The 21210-nt window shown below is 40.4% G+C and overlaps 1 protein-coding gene across 3 annotated transcripts in view; it reads left to right on the forward strand.

The window, feature by feature from the left end:
- Positions 1 to 21210, forward strand: part of AFF2 (ALF transcription elongation factor 2) — a 563946-nt gene that overhangs the window by 435166 nt on the left and 107570 nt on the right. For all 3 annotated transcript variants that reach the window (XM_056130207.1, XM_056130208.1, XM_056130209.1), the window contains one exon: positions 16569 to 16606. In XM_056130207.1, the coding sequence (XP_055986182.1) occupies positions 16569 to 16606 (38 nt within the window). The remainder of the gene's footprint in view (positions 1 to 16568; positions 16607 to 21210) is intronic.

The raw sequence follows: 21210 nt of genomic DNA on the forward strand, positions 1-21210 counted from the left end.
AGGCCCAGTCCCGAACTAAGCAGGCTTGGAGATCGCAGCCCCGGGTCCCGCACACCTGGATTCCGCTGCTGATTCCTCATCCAAGCATGTGGAGAGTGGCCTCAGAATGGCCTTGGCTGGGTCCCGGAGGTCTTCAGCTGTCGAGGCTCTGCTCAGGGCGGAGAGGGAAACTCAATCCGCCCTCCTCCAAGGGGCCCCTGTGAGGACAGCCAGGCGCAGTGGCAGGAGACTCTGCCTTGTTCCACCAACGGCCAGGATCCAGAGACTCTAAAAACAAGCTCCCGGATTCTTATTCGCTAGATCTCACTCTCAGAGAACCCAGCAGGCTACTGAAAGTATCATACCCACCTTTATGCCTGACTAAGAACACCTGTGAAGGTGATTAGAGGCTGTCCCAAAAAGTTCCATCCCTCTCAGAGAGCCCGGCAAGCTACCAAGAGTATCCCGCCCGCACGGCAGAGCCTGACAAGCTAACCGTGGTGTACTCGATATGTCAAAAACAGTAACAATGAATGGTCCTCATTCCCCTGATCCTGAAGGAGCCCCCAATATGTCATCGGGCTATACTAGCATGTGACAGGGATGAATGGAGACGTTACTGGGCCCACTCGAGTGAATTGATGAACAATGGGGTGATAGTGACAGTGATAGTGATAGTGATAGTGATAGTGATAGTCTTTATAATACTGTTCTGTTTCAAGAGAACAAAGCTGCTCCATCACACCCACCAGCAAAGTGTCAGTATCCCTCCACCACCATCTCTAAGTCCTCCTCCTCTCCCGTTTCCAAAGCTCAGTTCTGTAGCCAGACTGTCACAATTCTATAGGCAAACTGTCATAATGTTTTCATTGTTTTCTCCTTACTATGTTTCCTTATTGTCCAAGCATGAGAGAGGTCATTTGGTGTTTGCTCTCCCTTTGATTTGCTTCACTCAGTAGGATCCTCCCCAGTTTTGTGGCCTTTTCAAACACTCATTGGAAGTCCTCTCTTTTAGTATCCACTGGCAAATAGATGTTGTCCCTCATTTTGGGCAAGGGTCCCTAGGATCCTGTGATGCGATGTATGTCTTAAATGCTCTCACCACCACTCCCACCCCACAAAGGCATCCACTGCATTCAAGGAATCTTGCCTCTTTTCTGATTTCTGATAGGTTTTCAGCCAGACATGTTAGGGACAAAAGACCAAGTTGCAATGACCAAGGTTTTGAAAACAATGATGCAACTCCAGAAAATAAGAAGTCCTTCTCCAGGTCTAAAATTGATGTTAAGTGGACATTCCTTCATTTCTTTTCATTGCAGTTCTTACTGCGCTCTCCTGTGCTTTAGAGAAAAGCTTAAGTGGTTTACTCTGAGATTGTCTGCATATTGGTTTTCTCTCAGGAGTTCCTCCTTGAATGCAAAGGAAAGAATCATTTGATGCTGGCATTAGAATGTTCCAGAACACTGTTCGATTAGCTTCATATTTTGTACTTAGTGCCTGCATACATGTTACCATATGTTTCTTTTCTGGGTAAGCTGCATAGAAATAATGTGGTTGGGGTGTGAACCCTCTATGTTGTCCATTAACCCACCAGCTGGATTTCTACTTCTAGAGTGCTGCTCTTTGCATCACAGATATAAAACCCAACCCTGAACTTGCTCATAAAACACTTACTGAATGGCTGTTTTCCAGTCTACTATGCAGGGCCAGCAGTGATGCTGTGATGAGCCCACTAGGCGTTGGTTAGAGAATTGCCAGGACAGGCTCTTTTGGAGCACCGAGCTGTAGGGTTCTCCACATGACATTCCTCGTGGCACTAAGCCTTCAGTTTCCTTAGGGTACAATTTGTCTTATGTTTCTTGAGATTAAAAGAAGCACTGAAAATGAGGGGTTAAACCTGGAATCAATTTTCATTTCTAGCTGTGAAGCGGTTATGTATGCCATGCTTGCACTTCAATAAAATGATCTGAAGATATACACCTTGTGCTTCTCTCTCAATGGGCTGGAGCGATAGCACAGCAGGTAAGGCATTTGCCTTGCATGCAGCTAACATGGCCAACCCAAGTTCGATTCCTCCGCCCCTCTCAGAGAACCCGGAAAGCTACCGAGAGTATCTCGCCTGCACGGCAAAGCCTGGCAAGCTACCCGTGATGTATTCAATTTGCCAAACACAGTAACAACAAAGTCTCACGATGGAGACGTTACTGGACCTGCTCGAGCAAATCGATGAATAGAAGGACAGTGACGGTGACAACTTCTCTCTCAATATCAGCACCCTACTCAGTTTCAAGTGTTTTTTAAACAAAGAAATTGCATTGACAAATTTATGAAAATTGCTGGCTGTAAAGCCCTCCACAATTTGACCCCTTCCAAAGCTTCTAAACTACGGAGTGGCCAGACTCAGGAGATACCACCAGAATATTTTCAGAAAAGCAGGTAAATAACCATGTAATGTTTCATTGAATGAAAATATGATGTTTGATTTACATGCCCTAAGCATGTGGTCTGTCATATTGCCACAAGACGATTTATAATGCCTAAGTTAGATCTCACGTCCTTGTCATCCACATTGGCATTAGAAGCTGTAAAATTCAGAACAGTGAAGGCCATGAAACCAATGGTTTTGTTAGAAACCCCTTTTAAGGCATTTAACCTCAATTCCCTCTAGTTATTAATGTGAATTAGATGAAAACTGTGGATGATTTTGTTTACCCTGTTGTAAGTTCAGAAAACGCTTATCGTGACTGGAATTATTCAATGTCACCAGGCTTAAATAAAGGACTATACTTTAAGCTCAGAATGATGTTCTGATGCTTTAAAAACGCAACCAAACAATTCAAATTTGCTTTGAGCTCAAAGGTACACTCTAATGACACATTATTGTAAATAGCTCCTAGGTACCAATTTTATTTAACCCATCCTTGTTTCCCCTACTGTCCAAGGGTTTTCCCAACACTTTGGAGCACTTAGTTCAAAACCTTCTGAGACACAGGTACTTTTCCTTTTCATCCTCATTAAATGCTTTTGGGAGAGCGGTACCTCAAGCATGTAAAAACAGCATCTTCTTAACCCTGTCCCTACCATTTCTAACTTTACTCTCTGTCTGCTGGACGATAGCACAGCGGTAGGGCGTTTGCCTTACAAGCAGCCAACATGGCCAACCCGAGTTCGATTCCTCCACCCCTCTCGGAGAGCCCGGCAAGCTACCGAGAGTATTCGATATGCCAGACACAGTAACAACAAAGTCTCCAATGGAGACGTTACTGGGCCCGCTCGAGCAAATCGACGATCAACGGGAGGGCCTTTACCTTTACCTTACCTTACTCTCTGTCTGCAGTCAAGAATTACCCACGACTGCCACCACAAAACAGTTCCATTTTTTAGACTAATTTTTTTTATTGAGGCACTGTGATTTATAGTCATAGTTTAGTTTCAGGCCTACAATGTTCTAACATCAATCCCTCCCTGAATATCAACTTTCCAGTGTCCCCAAGTTCCCTGCCAGTTCCCCAGCCTGCCTTTTGATAGGTGTATTTTCTAGCTTCGTTATTGTAGTTTGTGCCTCATGCTTACAGAAGCATTGGTGTTGTGATTTAAATATATACATAGTTCTCCCCTCCACATCACCCCTGTGTCTGACTCTTCCATCATCATCTCCCTTCCCCCTCTTCTTATTGCCCCCTTGATGTATTTCCTTCCCTGTCTTCCTTTCTGTAATCTAGGGTCAAGGATATGAAAGGTATCAAAGGGGAGATACCTAAGAAACAACTTCCTATTTTTTTCTCATTTTATTTTTAATTGGGAGTCTATGGTTTATAATATATTAATAATGGTTTCTTGTGCACATAATTCGAACACCAGTGGAGCCATCTTTCTCCCCCAAGGAGAAAACAGCTTCTTTTTAATTCTGGACCTAGATTTTTGATTCGCTTTTGTTCCAACATTTTTTTGCTCTTTTTATGATTGTCGGTTTGTTTGTTTTATGGTTCTGGTTGAGCCAGCTTACTGTTCAGGTTGTTAGTGGATAGTTAATAGGAAATGAGATGAATAATAGCTGGTTTGGGAAACATTCTGGCAGCTTTGGGACTCCTTACACCTGTGACGCATAGAGAATTTTCAAAGCATAGTAGCCAAGTTCAATTAAATCCCATGTTTATATTTAATGGGTTTTTTTGCTAATGAAGAAAAGACGCAATAAAAGTCTCTGCTATCAGTTGGCTCTCTTGAAGTTGCTGTGCTGTGATGAATGCATTCGTTGTGCCAATACTTACTCCCCTGCTGTAATCATTCCTGCTTTGGAGGCACCATTCTCCCTCATCATGCTGAACAACTTGTTACCTCCCCAAGGTTTTGCTACATTTCCATTTACTTTGTTATCAGCAGAAAGGCTGGGGTAGGCGTCTTCGGTAATGACATCAATACGGTACACACGGCAAGAGAGGGTCAGCCTGTCAGAGCTCTAGAAACAGCAGATGGATTGGGAGGAAACCAGGTGCAAACTAACTTTGATAGAGGTTTTTTAATATAACCCGTTTATCTGTCACTGCCTTTCATTGACACCTCCCTCAAAATGATAGTGTTTGAGTGGGAAGGCCCGACATTGTAGCCGAATAAAATCAGGATGGTGCCATGTTCGAACTACACAACAATTAGAGAATGAGAGGCTGTTTTAATTTATTCATTAAAGACAGGAAAGTAAATAGGATAACATATAAGGTTAATAGAATAACATTGGCCTTCATATTCCCAAGATTGTGTTTCCCATTTGGCTGTATTAGCATAGACTGGATTAATCAGAACCTGCTTGGGGCTGATATGATGTGATTTTTAAGATGCTTGAGGCAAATCTGTGACTGTTTAGCAACCTGAATGCTGAGTTTTTCATTGTAATTAGGTCTTCTACTTTTAGTATCGAATATTTTGACTTGTAATCTCCACAGATTGCTTTTTTATTGTAATCTCAATAAAAAGGCTTTCAACACACAGAGAAGCAGAGAAGCATCGTTTTATATGATGTGCTTGCACCATTGATGACCAGATACTGACTAATATCTGCTACAACTTGATCTGTATCTGCTTATGACTAAACCATTTTCCAAGACAGTAGCTGTTTTACTTGGCATACTACTTTTCTCATGATTTTTAGATCAGACTGATAAAGGTCCACTGCTTTCAGCAAGATCCACATGGAAATAGAAATGGGTATGATCTGCTATTTCCGAATATAAAGCTCTTGAGTCTAGACAAGGACTGAGGGGCTGGTGGGAGGATCACAAACTTTCATCCACAGAGAACATACAGCATATAGAAAAAAGGGTAGTGGGCTTTTGGAGACGTTACTGGGTCCGCCCGAGCAAATCAATGAAAAATGGGAGAACAGTGCTACAGTGCTACAGTGCTACCCATAACAGGCAATACAAAATAAATTATTTAGCATATGCCTTTGGGGCAGGCTTGGGTGGGAGTGGGAAAATTCAAAATTATTCTGGTGGAAAGGTGGAAAGGTGGTGGGGTTGGTGTTGAAATATTGAATGTAATAAATGATTGTGAACAACCTTTAAAAAAAGGCTAGCAGGAAGAAGAACAAAAATTTGTAAGTCTACAACTGTACCTCATGGTGTTTCACTAATAAAAATTTTTTAAAAATTAATTAATTAATAAAAAGAGAAACAGAAATTAAATTAAATAAATCAAAAGAAAGAAAATTATTGACTAAATGTATGGTCACGGTCCTCCCATTGTTCATCGATTTTCTCGAGCGGGCCCAGTAACATCTCCATTGGTGACTTTGTTGTTACTGTGTTTGTCATATTGAATATGTCACGGGTAGCTTGCCAGGCTCTGCCTGCCGTGCGGGCGAGATACTCTCGGTAGCTTGCCGGGCTTTATTGACTAAATAAAATAGAAAAAATAAAGATAAGTAAGGAAATAAAAAAAGGCTAGCGGGGGTAGTAGAAATCACTCCTTGAAAGCTGATGGTGATTGAGCCAATTTGATTCAAACTGGCCGAGGAAGAATATTACCATATTGCCCTTCTGTCTGCCTCACGGTAAAGAAAATTTCTAGATAGAATCAGTCCTCTGTCCACTTTCACCTCATCTGTGTTTGGCCCAAGCATATTATTTTTGGTTTTTGAACCCTTCACCACTTCCCTGTGAGTTTGAAACCCACAGTTGGAGCCTGAAGTTTCAGTCATCAGAACCTTGGTCATTAGTCATTTGTGCATAAACCCCAGGTAATATACCACTCTGTACCGAAGCTCATTGCACATTCTGAGTCTTAAATTTAATCATATGTTCTAGCATATGAGCAATAGAAACATATCCAGTGAAAGCTGTGTAGTGGAACCTTTTTTTTTAAAATGAAAATGTTGAAGCTTTTACGTGCTCTTGGAAATTCTTACTAGGACTTTGGTTTTGGGTCCAGGAATGCATTACTCTAACACCTCCCACCCCAATATCTACTACCTCCTAAAATCACTACTAAGTAAGCAATAAACACCAAGGGTTGTGTCCATTAATGTCACTGTCACTGTCCTCCCGTTGTTCATTGATTTGCTCGAGCGGGCCCAGTAACATTGTGAAACTTGTTACTGTGTTTGGCATATAGAATATGGCATGGGTAGCTTGCCAGGCTTTGCCATATGGGCAAGATACTCTTGGTAGCTTGCCAGGCTCTCCGAGAGGGGTGGAGAAATCAAACTCGGGTCAGCCGACCCGGCTGCATGCAAGGCAAATGCCCCACCTGCTGTGCTATCACTCCAGTCCATTAATGTAAAATTAAATTTATCCCGGTCCTAGACTACTGTTTATCTATCAAATTTAGCTACAACAAAGAACATAAATATACATAAAAGGTATCCAAATTCAAGCATATAGACAGATTAAGGCAGTAACCTTTAAAATTAAAGGGTTAATGTAAACCATATTTCATAAAGTAGCTCATATGTGTATTTGAAATATTATATATAATCATGGGTTAGAGCGGTAGCACAGCGGGTAGGCATTTGCCTTGCATGCGGCCTACCCAGCCTATCCAGGTTCAATTCCTCTGCCCCTCTCAGAGAGTCAGGCAAGCTACCGAGAGTATCTCGCCCACCCAGCAAAGCCTGGCAAGCTACCCATGACATATTCGATATACCAAACACAGTAACAAGTGTCACAATGGAGACGTTACTGGGCCCGCTCAAGCAAATTGATGAATAAAAGGAGGATAGTGACAGTGATATATAATCATTAATACATTAGAAATAAATCTTTGTTTTGCTAATAGAGGTGAATTCAAATTCCCATATTTTCCCTGAATTATATATATATACATATATATATATATATATATATATATAGAGAGAGAGAGAGAGAGAGAGAGACTGTATGTGTCCCAGTGCGTATATTTATTTATTTGTTGATTGATTGATTTCTTTTTGGGTCACACCTGGCAATGTACAGGGGTTACTCCTGGCTCTTCACTCAGGAATTACTCCTGGAGGTGCTTGGGGGACCATATGGGATGCAGGGAATTGAACCCAGGCCAGCCGCATGCAAGACAAATGCCCTAACAACTGTGCTATCACGCCAGCCCTCCAGTGTGTACGTTTAAGTACAGAATGAACGCCAAGCCTTGAAACTACTTTAGAGACTCTACTTCAGATACATAATTTTGCTAGCAAGAACAATGGGGCATAGATAAGTTCGTTGATATTTTCCAAATGGATAAAAAGAGATGTAGCTTCCTCATCAGAGCAAAAATGCTTTAAAGGACCAGAAAGGCTAAAACCACTATATATTAAAGCTGAAGCTATATGATCAGTGCTTATTTCCATGTTGATTTTGGAATACTTATATTATTGAATAACCTGATGTGCACCAAGACCATTCTTCCCATTTTGCTGGTTGTATCTTAAGGTATTGGTCATCTTCCACCAAGAAATGCATGTTATATCGTAATGGGTGTCTCCTTAGCATCAGTACAAAGATGGTGCACATTGCCTGGGAGAATGAAAATAATTGAATTTCCAAATCCACAAACTCCAGGATAGCAAAGTGACTAAGTGCCATTTATATTAACTCTTCCAATGTACAAAATAAATAGCTCAAACAAATATTGAGATGTTCTGCATAGTGTCTCCATATTTGCTCCATATAGAGAATAATAAGTGCCAATGACTAGTGCCAACATATTACTTTTATGTATGAGTGAAACATTTTTCTTCATCAATAAGTGCCTTTTTTTCATTAAACTGCCTCTTAGCAAGACTTAGTATAAAGGGAATTGACAGCCGTTAAAAAGATTGTTTACAGGGCTTGTTGTCCACCTAAACTGCCAGTCTGAAGGGAGAAAATTTTATTTGAAGGGAGAAAATCTTATCGTATCATGTTTTAGTCAGACACCTCAAAATCTCACACTGGGTATCATGTTAGTGAGAGGCACACACAGGGACAAGGAATGTTGGTTGTGAGTCACTGGCCATGGCAGGGTCTTGAATGGCATGAAAGTGATGCTGGTAACTCAGTGGAAAATGGAAAACCAGGGAAGATTCTTCCAGAGAGGTTTACCTGCCCAAAGCATTAAATAGACAAAAAGAGGGTGATCAGTAGACCAGTGGGGGAAGCAGTGGGTATCACCTGGCTAAGAGGGAGGAGAAATCAAGGTTGGCGTAGCTATCTGGAAAATGATGTAGGCATGGCTTCTGCCAGAGCAGGATGGGAAATTTACCAGGTCAAACTTGCTCCTGTTTGAAGTATAAGAACCCCAGGTACAATTGTGTGATGAATCCAAATCCAAATCTTCCTGGAGCTAGATTTTCCTCCCATAGTTGCTTTTGTTCCTACAAAAGAGTCCCGCAAGCATGATTAAATATAAGGAAATTATTTCACCCTCTCGGGTTCCACAATTATCCCCAGTTCCTTCGTTATCAGGTAATTTTTAACTACTAGACACTGTTCCCTCTGCTGGAACAATTTCTGCCAATTGCTTCCAGTCATTTTTTTTTGGCTTTTTGGTTCACACCTGGCAATTCATACAATGCATAGGGGTTACTCCTGGTTCATGCACTCAGGAATTACTCCTGGCGGTGCTCAGGGGACCATATGGGATGCTGGGAATCAAACCTGGGTCAGACACATGCAAAGCAAATGCCTTAGCTGCTGTGCTATTGCTCCAGCCCCCTCAAATTTGTATTCTTGTCCCTATTATATCAATCACAGGACTACATTATATTGTACTAGAAAATAATACATTAAAGAATAATGAGAAAACTCCCATTCACTAAGGGTAAGGAACATGATTTTGCTTTCTACAGGTTTAAAGTTCAAAACAAAATGTTTCCACATTCCCTTTCAGTATCCATTCAGAGGCTTAAATTTAGAGGATGGTATTTTCCTGAAGATTGCAGCCCTTGGTTATAAAGTCAGAATTTCAGGCAGGAATCCAGGTGCTGCAAAATGCTGAGTGACATTTTCTACTCTACGCCTGAAATCCTGGCTGTGAATGCATTCTTCCAGCTGAAACCCAAGCCTATAGGATATAATATAAACCTCTTGCTGTTTTATTCATTCCAGTGAAATCTATTTAAATGCTGTAATTAAGCAATTCATTTTTATATTTGGGCAAGTGCTCTCAGTATATGTCTCCTTAATTGATTTAACCAATTCTGTAGGTATTGATTTTAGACCATCCGAATGCCCTAATCATGAGTTCATTTGTTAATAGAGGAGCTTCCCTTCTGAACCTGGGCAATCAATGCAGTTTACCAATACAAAGGCAGAAAGTTAAGGTATGACTGTCTACAGAACAGCCCCATGAAATGATCAAAGCAAAATAAAACTTAAAAGGCAAAACTGAAATACAAAATCAGTGCAATTTACCATTCTTCTCTCTTGTTTCTATAGAACCTAATATTCTATTATTTGAAATTATCAGAAATAATATGAACTCATTTTTAATAAAAAGAGTTTTATAGACACAACTTCTAACAAGGAGGATGCCAGGAAATATACAAGCAAAACATGTAAAATCCATGTCGAGCCAGGCTAATAGAATCACGTTTCATGCTTGACTGATAGCATGATTACTGATTAAAGGGAAAACCATACTTGCATGTACCCCCAATACAATCTCTCCATGGTGGCTCCCAGAATACTTTGACTATTTCAACAAATGGGAAAGATACTTATTGACTTTGTTTTCTATAAATCTCAGGTTTGACGGTGACAGTGTTTTAAGTGTGGATAGTTAAGGACTGTCATCATAATGATATTTCTCATATGTTCAACATAAGGAAAGATAGTATAGTAATAATAAATGGTCAAAACAGCAGAAGTGCAGAATTGAGCTTACTGGGGTGACGGGGTGGAGAGTAGATGAGATGGGACCCAGATACAGTGGTAGAGAGCAGTGGACAGTGAGAAGGGGTGTGGTGGTGTAAGGCCCTATGCATAAAACACTATCATTAACGGTATTGCAAGTTATGGTTCTTCAAAGAAAAAATAAAATAAATAAAAATCAGTAATATAAGGTAAAAACCCCTACATATTTATATTTGTAACATATACCATATATCTCTGTTGGACAGAATAACTTACCAAAAATTTTTGAAGACATTCAATCAGAACATAATTGATGGTCACTAAGTTTTCCAAGAAAAGATATTGGGCATTAAGAATGCCATGGAAAGACCAACTTATAGGGTGCTTGCTTTTCAAATGACTGACCTGGGTTCGATCCTCTGTACAAAATATGTTTCCTGGGCACCTCCATGAGTGATCCCTGAGGCAGCGCTAGGGGTAAGTAAGTACTGAGCACTGCCAGGTGTGGCCTCAAAACAAACAAAAATGAATGCCATGGAAGATGGATCTCATTAACATAGTCTTCCTCCCTACCTTTTCTTTCTTTCCTTCCTACTTATTTATTTATACATCCAAGATGTTTATTTATTTATTTATTTTGATTTACAATTTTTTGTGCTTGGGTTTCGATTATACAATGATTAAATACCCATCCCTCCACCAGTGCCCATTTTACACCACCATGGATCCCAGTATCCCTCCCACACCCATTCCCCCCATCCCACCCTGCCTCTGTGGCAGGGCATTCCTGTAAGCTCTACATTCTATAGTTCATGGAATCAGTAGATCTACTAGTCACTTCAGTTTTGGTGCAGGAAAAGAACACTCTAGATCAGCATTTCCTTTTCTATTTTTTGAAAATGGGGAAGAGGCTTGTTTGACCACGTCCTGCAATAGTCTTACCTTGTCCTAAGACCACTGCAAACTGGGTTCTCCTATTTACAAGTGAAGCACATTACACCTCTTACTCTCTCATTGCCCCCTTAGATCAGCATTTCTTAACCAGGAGCTGTATGGAACCGTGTCAGTCCCGAGAATTTTTTAAGGGGGCCTCAGATGAAAATTGTATCAATTAGGGGCCATAGCATGAGACAAGGGGACCAATTTGTAGGACATGAATGCCGCCGGAAGGAAAACAAGGTTGAAGGGGGTTCATGGTCAAAAAACATTTGAGAAACACTCTTCTAGATAACAGAAAGATGAGACCTTCCTTATTCTTGGGAATATGAATTTAATGCTACAGCAACAGTGAGGGTGTCCTTAGTCATATTATCCTTCCCAAAGACATCAATGTGTTGCTTAGGAAAGTACCAGGATTTGTACAATATGAATGATAAGAGAAGAATGAACTCATAAGTGTTCCTTGGACTGAGAGAAGTACCTTCTCCCTGGACATAAAATTTCTGAAGACACCATGTCTTGGAGGATCCTCTCCCCCAGAGGAGACATTAGTTAGGGTCACATCCTCAGGGCTTCATAACATCAGCATTCACTATTGTTTAAAATATGCACATCTATACAATGGAATACTATGTAGCTGTTAGTAAAAATGAATTCATGAAATTTTCCTATAAATGGATGGACATGGAGAGTATCATGCCGAGTGAAATGAGTCAGAAGGAGAGGGACATATATAGAACAATTGCATTCATTTGTGGTAAAAATAGTAGGAGACTAATATTCAAGGCCAGGGAAAACAGAGATGAGGAGGAATGGTCAATGGTTGGAATCTTCCACAAGTATGTGTGGAGCAGAGGGTAGGTAAGATAGAGAAGGGACCAGTATGACAGTTAGAAATGATCACCCTGGACAAGAACTGAGTATTAAAAGTAGGTGAAAGGATATACAGGATAACCTTTCAGTATCTGTATTGCAAACCACAATGCCAAAAGAAGAAGGGAGAGGGGACAGAGGGAGAGAGAGGAAGAAAGAGAGAGGGAGAGAGAAAGAGAAGAAAAATACCTGTCATAGAGGCAGGTGGGGGTGGGGGTGATGGGAGGGAAACTGGGAACATTGGTGTCAGGAAATGTACACTGGTGGAGGGATGGGTCTTGAAACACTGTAAGAATGAAACCAAATCATGGACAGCTTTGTAGGGGTCTATCTTACAGTGATTCAGTAAAAAAAAAAGTCTTAAAAAATAAATAAAGCACCTTCCAGTGGAGTGCAGTGTAAGAGGAGGCACTGCTACTAGAGGCATCAGCGGGAGAAGAGAGATGGTTTCTAGGCTCCCTGGTATGTGGAGAGAGACAGACACAGAGACAGAGAGTCAAAGATGACCTGCATTCGCATGCTGTAGATTCTACAGGACTCTAATGGAATTTAGTTACTCCCAAGCACACTTAATGTCAACAGGACAGAAATAGTAGCGTTTTTTTGCTTATTTTTGAAGCACTTTGATTGTAGCATTTGCATTATAGTATTATATGTTTTACATGTGCACCATTAAAACCCTTCATATATATATATACTCAACATGTATATTTATACATGTAGTAATATGATTAGTCAAAATCCATCTGTCCCCAAGCCATTGACCCTTTCCAGCTAACTTGCTACTCCCCTCCCCTTCCCTTCTGATAAACCACTAAGGCCATCTTACAAATATTCTTACATCCTAAACACTTGTTAACTATTGGGCTGGAGCAATAGCACAGCGGGTAGGGTGTTTGCCTTACACGCAGCAAACATGGCCGACCCAAGTTCGATTCCTCCACCCCTCTCAGAGAGTCCGGCAAGCTACTGAGAGTATCTTGCCCATATAGCAAAGCCTGGCAAGCTACCCGTGATGTATTTGATATGCCAAACACAGTAACTAGTCTCACAATGTTACTGGGCCTGCTCGAGCAAATCAATGAACAACAGTGACAGTGATTAACTATTATTCTAGTTAATTTATTTGTTTCTATACTACATATGAGTGAAGTGGCTTCATCTTTAGAACAAGGAAACTGAGACTCAGAGGTGTCAGCACCTTGCTAATGTTATGATGATAAAGCTGATTGGAACTAGGCCAGAGTCATACTACAGTGGGTAAGGCACTTGCCTTCCACACGGCCCACTGGTATTCAATCCCTGGCATCCAATATATCTGCACAAGCACTGCCAGGAGTTATTCCTGAGCAAGGAGACAGGAGTAACCTTGAGCATTGCCAAGTGTAGCCCAAAATTGAAAAATGCAGGGGAAATAGAAATCTGGGACTTGAACTCAGGATTTTCTATTTCATTCTTTCCACTTGTATCCCATCACCTCCCATTGCCCCATTTTGGAGTATATCCTTTAACATTTTCATTACTTGATCATCTTTTCTTATACTATAGTAGCAAAATAGTTATGATGTCTGACAAGCATGGCACAAAATAAAGATATCAGTCTTTAAAAAGGCGTATAGACTTTATGGCCAAAGCAAAATAACTGTTAACTACCTAGCCCCTATTTTCCAATCAGTTTAAATTACTTTAATGTATGTTTTTAAACTCAAAATTAGCTGCAATCCCAATACATAACCCTCTTAATGTTCTGTGAATTACAGTTTCTCATTTCATCTCAATTTCTCTCATTTTGCAAGGTGACTGTATCCAATTCTGATGAATGTATCTGAAGTTGCAACTATCCTTGTATGTCCCATAAGTTCAAAAAGAGATATTTTTCCCTGTACTTATTCTAGTTGAATTCTGATATATTAGAAGGCTAAATGTTTTTTATACAAATAACTTCCTCAACCTTTCTTCAAAGTATAATTTAATAAGTCATTGTGGCATGCCTAAAATGAAGTCAAACTGCAGCCGAAGTGAAGAACACGAGCTGGGAACTCTGTTGTATCGGAAATCACTCCCTGTGATCTTGTGCTTGGAGAATAAAGATGATGTGCTGATGGGATGCTGGGATGGTTCCTGAGTTAATTTTCAAATAAAAGGGAATATCTCCACAGTGACACTTTCACTGAATAGTCAAGAAACCCTCCAAAATTAATTGGAATGAAATTCTTTCCCTATAATGACTTTATAGAAAGACACATGTTTCAAAGAAGCTGGCCTCAGACATGATTATGTTTCTCCTGATCAAATAAAAATAACTTGGTCTAATTGACAGTCCCAAATCACAGAGAAGTGAGGGCATCTTCAAAGAATGTGTCACTGAATCAAAGTTAGGTGAAGCAATGTCACTTTGATTTTTCTCTCCTCTTCCCAACTTCTCTGAACAACACTCATGCTATGAAATCCAGTCTGCCTTAAAATAAAAGCACGTGAACACTATGCTCACTACTTTGTGATAACCTAAGTCTTCTCAAATATATTTACTTGGATTTATAGAGATTAGGGAAAGTGTGACTTCCATCACGCCATGCCGTTAGCCCATTGCCATATTCTTTATGGTGTTTGCTTGAGGGAAGGGCTCTAGGCCAGCATTGCTCAGGACTTAACCTCTTCACTCAGGGATCACTCTTGGCAGGGATTGGGGGACCATATGAGATGCTGGAAATTGATCCTAGGTTGGCTGCATGCAAGGCAAATGCTATGCCCCCTATATAATCTCTAGGCTCCACTACTATATTCTCTTCCAAAGCAACCAGAGATGGACGAAGAAGGAAAAAGGAGGGTAAAGGTATCTGTGAGTATGTGAGTACGAGCAGTTGATCCTCTTTGTCTACTGTGTTGGGGTCATGACCCACTACCTGCTTCTTGCTGTCCTCCTTTACATGGACTGCCCAGGGACAAGCATTCATATCCCAAACACATGTGTGATATGACATGACACTGCCTGATACATAGTTCTTATTTTATCATGTCTACCTGTTACCTCTTTCCCTACGAGTCCTACTCTTCTACCACACCCAGAATTCAATCTCAGACATAGATATTAAAGAAATGAGCTTTCCCTAGCAAGCCAAAGAAAGTGCCCAAATAGTATTAATAGGTCTTTCTCTAACAACAGAACTCAAAACCTAATAAGTGAGATGAACTTGGATTTGGCAGACTGATATCTAAACTTTGGAAATGTTTTATTTATTTTTTCAGTGCTGTGAAAGGCATCGAGTTTAGACACCTCCATCTACATACACACTGGTCTCCCCAAATGTCAGATCTGGTGTTAGATTATAAATCGTCTGTACAGGTGGTAGCTTCTTCGTCCTGTTTCCCAGCGGTGCTCTCTTCATCTCTTAGCCAATCTCCACGAGTCACAGACATTAGGGCCTGCAAATACTTTTTAAAAGGGTCTGACTGACCCTGAGGTTGTGCAACCACCGCTTCACTGATCCCCATATTAAACACAGTTTCTATCTATTAAATGTGATTTCTATGCCATGAAAAGTCTAGGGGAGTATGGGTTTGGTTCTGATTACATAATTATGCTACAGAAGTATGAAAAAAAATCATCAGTAAAACCCTCCAGGTGCTTAAACAGTTTGAGAGACAGTAGCCATTCTTCCATCAGCGCCCTCAGCTGTGTTGCTTAGCAACATTTTAATTCCAGAAGAATCGAAGGAGATGCAATCCCTGTGGAGAGGGAAACAGAAATAAGAGGGCTGTTGACAGATGATCTGAGTTGTTTCTTCTAATATACTGTGAAGATCACTAGCTCTTTTCATGAATGATAAATGGACTGTACTCAGATCAATGGGTTCAGCAATAAACTGGAACCAGGCTCCATGTCTAAGGCGACGCAGGCCAAGAGGCCCTGAGATTTCCTCATTTCAGTGATTCGGTGGGTGTGTTTGTAAAGGTTCTACAGGAGGAAATTGATCTGAACATTCAACTATCCTTTGCCCTTCTGTGGTGTACGCTAATAAAATGATTTTGAAAAGCGACTCTGGCCTTTCTGTCACAATGCACGTGTGGCCAGGTGGCAAGAGCAACACAGGGTAAACAGTTCCCAACAATGGGGCTGAAAATCCACAGTAAGCCCTTGAGTGTTGGCTCCACACCTACCTCCCCACCTTGTCAGGCCCACCCAGGGACTGAGATTACAATGTAAGGAGAGAAAAGGAGGATTGCATTGTGAATTAGGAGCAGGGCTCTCTGCAGAACTTTGCAGTCAGGGTTCCACACTCAGACAAGTAGCTCTATTCGCTGGGAGAAAAAAAAAACGCTGTCTGCATTCCAGTTAGCTTGTCTTTGGTTAGCTCCTTTATGTTGTCAAAGGGTATATTATATTGCTTCCTGTTTTGGTAACTAGCTGCCAAGATTATGCTGGCTAATGGTGTTTAATTTCTAATTTCATTTTTATTCTTCTGTTTACAGGCTGTTGAAAAGGCAAAACCTAAGAGTAATGCTCTAAAGTAAGTCATTTGCTTTATTAGTTGATAATTGAAATTTAAATGGGTTTCATGCATGTGGGCGTGGGAGGAGGGATAACGTCATACAAGATACCTTAGGACTTAAGTGAGTCTCAATCCATGATAATTGAGAAATGAAAACAAAGCAAGCTAGCAACAATAACAAAAAGGCACTCCCATGAAGAGAAACCAACCTTTTTTCCCCCTGTGGTCCAATGAGGAAGTGTCCTAAATTGTTCTCAGTTTACATAAATTAATGTGTTCCATCCATGTTGCCAAATACTATTAATTCCTATTCAATGCATACATCTTCAAGCCTTTGAGTTCTGCAAATGCTACAAAGATTACATTTTTAATTGCGAACCTTGGACCTATGACAGAGACATAAATGGCTGAAAATGTGCCAAGTGTTTCCCAGCCACGTGGGGAGTTTTGGCACCTCAGCAGCAAGGCTTCACTATACTGTTAATGAAAAGCTCATAAAAATATATTTCACTAAAGGTTTTTTGAGCTTGCAGAGCTGTTTCCAGGGGAGTTTTGGGGCCACTCTGAAATTATAAACAAGCTGTGTGGCACTCTTTTCAAAACAGAACATCTTGGTCACCTTGCTCCTTGCAGGAGAGAGACTTTCAAATAAAGAATGATGCCTGTCTTGTAATTAGGGCTGGTGACACTGGGTTGCGTTGCTAGCTATGATGCATTCTGGTGCTGCTGGTCATCTGAACTCACAAAATCTTACCCTATTTGCTGGGTCATCATGGACCTGGAATTTCACATTTCTAGAAACCATGCGGTAATTTATGGCTTCTGATTTCCATTGCGGTGGTCAGCAACTGCAGAAATGGGAAAGACCTTGATTTGTAAGAATTTCTGGGAGAATGGATTAGCTAATACCAATGACAAGAAAGCTTCTTGTGTTTTGTAAAATCATTAACTTTTCCCAGTCACTAGCGTGGCATTTAACACACCGTGACTATCTGAGCTCGAATTCATTTTTCCAAAGGGTTTGGTGTGCTTTTTTTAATGTGAATTTTCGTAGACCACAGCATATTTCTTATCAGGCATCTGTATCCCCTGAATGTGCTCCTGGAGTCCAAAGCCTTACAGTGCTATCGACATCCTCTGGGAGTAGTTTCAGGAACTGAGTTGTTGTCTGGTTGTTTGGCTGGCTTGAAAAATTCTCTGTAGTTGGATTTCTTTTCTGACTGGATGCCTGGAAGGCTTTCTCGCCTCGTGCCCGTGGAAGGTGAGCTCACTGGATTAGAAGATGGTGCTAATGAGGCCAAGGCCAGGACTCCAGTCCCTGGGTGAGCCATTAGTGGTCTTCTTTCCCACAGTCCAACTGCACTCCTTCCCCCAGTCTACCTACCTGCAGGTGTGTGCCCCGGGTCAAAGGGATGGGGCCAGGACTGGAGGAATGTAAATCTAGACCCACAGTGGGGCAGTCATCTCCAAGTCTGAGCCCTCCCAACAGGAAGTGAGTCCCAAGCTCCACCTGTGCATGCACAAGGTACTCCATGGGCCGTACGTGGACTGCATTAAATTGGACTCTTGTGTCCTGTAAGTTCTTCTCTCTGCTCCTTGAGAGGAGTTAGCAACAGATAATAATAACATGAACTCTTGTTAATTCACAATGCAGACACTATCATGTTTAGCTCTTTAAAGAATATAAACAGAAAACAGGGAACCTGGAAGATAAAAAGGATTAGGAAAAAAACATGGAAGATTTTATTCTTAAATATATTGTAATGTCCGTCTAGTAATAAATCACAGCCAGAGTTGTATTGTTCTTGGCTTGTGTCAACACTACCTGGTTCATTCTGTGTCCTCTCTGACCATTTACTCATTGGAACTTGTGTGCAAGAATTTGCATTTGACTGTTTGAGCAGTCAATGGGCTGTGTGCTCAATCTTGCTTGAAAAGTAAGTACCTGGAAATCTTGTTTACAACAAATGTATTAACACAGATTGGTAAGAAGAACTAAATTTAAGATCTGGTGTCATCTCCTGGTGCAGAAATTGACATATGGAGGGGATATAAAACGAATATTTCCTGATATGAAAATTATATGACATTTAAATTTTAGTGTCTATGTATAAAGTTTTATTGGCACGCAGCTATACTCCTTTATTTCCATATCGGGCATGGCTGATTTTTGGCTACAAGGATAGAATTGAATAGTTATGACAGCAAGGGTACACACGACAAAGGCATAAATATTAATTACTTTCCTCTTTGCTTTATTTTAAAATATTGTTTATTTATTTTAGGCACTGTGGTTTACAATGTTGTTTATTGAAGGGATTCATGAGGACAATGTTCCAACACCACCCCCTCTTCCAGAGTGCCTGTTTTACACCATCATTGTTGCAGTGTTTCTCCGCTTCAGTTTCTGTCTAACCATCCCCCAACTGGACTCAGTTCCCTAGACCAGTTCACAGGTTTTTTCACCTTTGGCCATTTGTTTCTACCTTACTACATTTCCTTACATTCCATATATGAGAGAGGTCATTCTGTGTTTGTCCTCCTTTACTAAATTCACTCAGCATGATACTCTACAATTCCACAGAGATAACAGCAAATTGCATATTTTCCTCTTTTCTCATATTTGAGTAGTATTTCATTATAATACATATATATATATATATATATATATATATATCACAGCTTCTTCATCTTCATCCAGTCTTCTGTTCTTGGACACTTGGATTCTTTCTAAATTTTTGTCATTGTGAATATTATTATAGTGATTTAAAGGAGCACAGGTAGATGATTTTTCAGAATAGAGTTATGGGGTCCTTGTTTGCACTTATTTTAAAAAGTTTACTGTGTGTGCTCTAGTTGGTTAGAGAGAGCAAGACACAGATGTAAGTTATGACTGTGAAGGTTATGTGATCAATCATTTCTTTCTCTGACTCTATCTATATTGAGTATTCACTGAGACTGTGTACTGTGTTCTGTATTTTTTGAGACTGATGCTCTATCCAGTTCTCACTCAGAGCAGGGAAACAACTGATTCACAGTCTGAAAATCCACCTAGGTCTGAGATTCTTTGACTGGCTGATGACTTCACAAAACCAGTGAACACATATCTAGAGCACATTGCTAGTCTCCAAAGGTGCTTGTAGATGGATATATAGCCAAAAAAACTGCAAAAGCATTTTCTGAAATGTTGTTACTTCCCAAGAGCTAAGGCTAAGTAAGCTTTCAATTTGAGTGATGGTAAGTAATTCACAATATCCATTTAGTTTGTGTATTTTCCTCTCTAAAGGTTACCTCCCCCTCTCTATTTCTCAACCACTTGTTCAATTTATTTTAATACCTTCATGGTTATAAACTTCTTTCATCACCACAGGGAGACAGTGGTACACATTAATTACACTCCATATAAAGGAGAAATTAAATATATGCTTAGTGAATATAAGCACATAATGTACCTGGATACACTAATGACTGTATCTTGAAACATAAAATATTACCTCTGAGGGTAAGAATCAAATCGAATGTTCCTACAATCAGTGATCAGAACAGAAGATGCTGGCATATTTCTCAGTCTATTGGAACCATGCTGGTATCAAAGCCTGATTAGTATGTTCAGACTGTGGCTCTTCGGTGTGTCAGAGAGACTTTCACTTGTATGTTAATGTTCGGCTGCAATTATCTCCAAGCTTTCATTGTGACAACAAGGCCTGAGAGATGTACAGATTTCTTCTACCATATGTGACTTATCACATACATTTTAAAACACACACATTTCTGTTATTAAGACATATGTGACAGTACACTTCTGCAAATGTGAATTGCTTTTGGCTAAAAGCCATGCACTAATAAGTTTAGTTGAATCTAACTGAGGTTGACATCTGTTACTAAGAAAGGGTGGAGTGGGGGGAGTAGGGAGAGAGAGACAGAGACAGAACAGAGACAGAGAGCAGTTGTCAAGCATAAAACTACTGCTTGCTTTTATACTTGAACAATATTAAACAACTTGGCTGTTCCCTTTCACAAATCAAGACCAGAACAGAGTGCTTAGAAAATTACAGCTCTATATAAGAACCAATCCATCTTATAGATATGGTGGTTTCATTATTGAACATGACAAATAGCCACAAAGATTTTTCTGACCATAATATTTGTGCATTATTCATTTATTCATCCAATGAATATGTATAGAAGATCTACAGCTTTCTGGGAACTGTGATAGATGCTGAGGGAATTCAAAGTAAATCTGACATAGGTCTTACCCTCGAGGAGTTTGGAGTCCAGGATGAAAGATAAAATCAGTTTGTAAAGGATTCAATACAAGATGGAGATATGCTTTTTCAGTGGTGAGAGGTGAGAGCAGATAAAGTGTGAGAGAATCTGTAAGAACAGAAGGTACTTCTAGAGATCGCTCTTGGAGAGGGAGGCAGGGGAAGAGACACATGTACCAAGTTTTCAAGGGTTGTGATGCTGGTACTGAGATGACCTGCAATGGAAGGACAAAAAGGTTGTTAACTGACACTCAGAAGAAATTAGGGCTTAAGGCATTCAGGGCTTGTCCAGATGAACAAGATGAGCTTCATAGGGCCAGATAGCATTGGTGAGTTTGAAGTGGTTAATGAATGTGA

Source organism: Sorex fumeus, unplaced genomic scaffold, assembly GCF_029834395.1.
Source record: "Sorex fumeus unplaced genomic scaffold, SorFum_2.1 ptg000075l, whole genome shotgun sequence".
NCBI lineage: Eukaryota > Metazoa > Chordata > Mammalia > Eulipotyphla > Soricidae > Sorex > Sorex fumeus.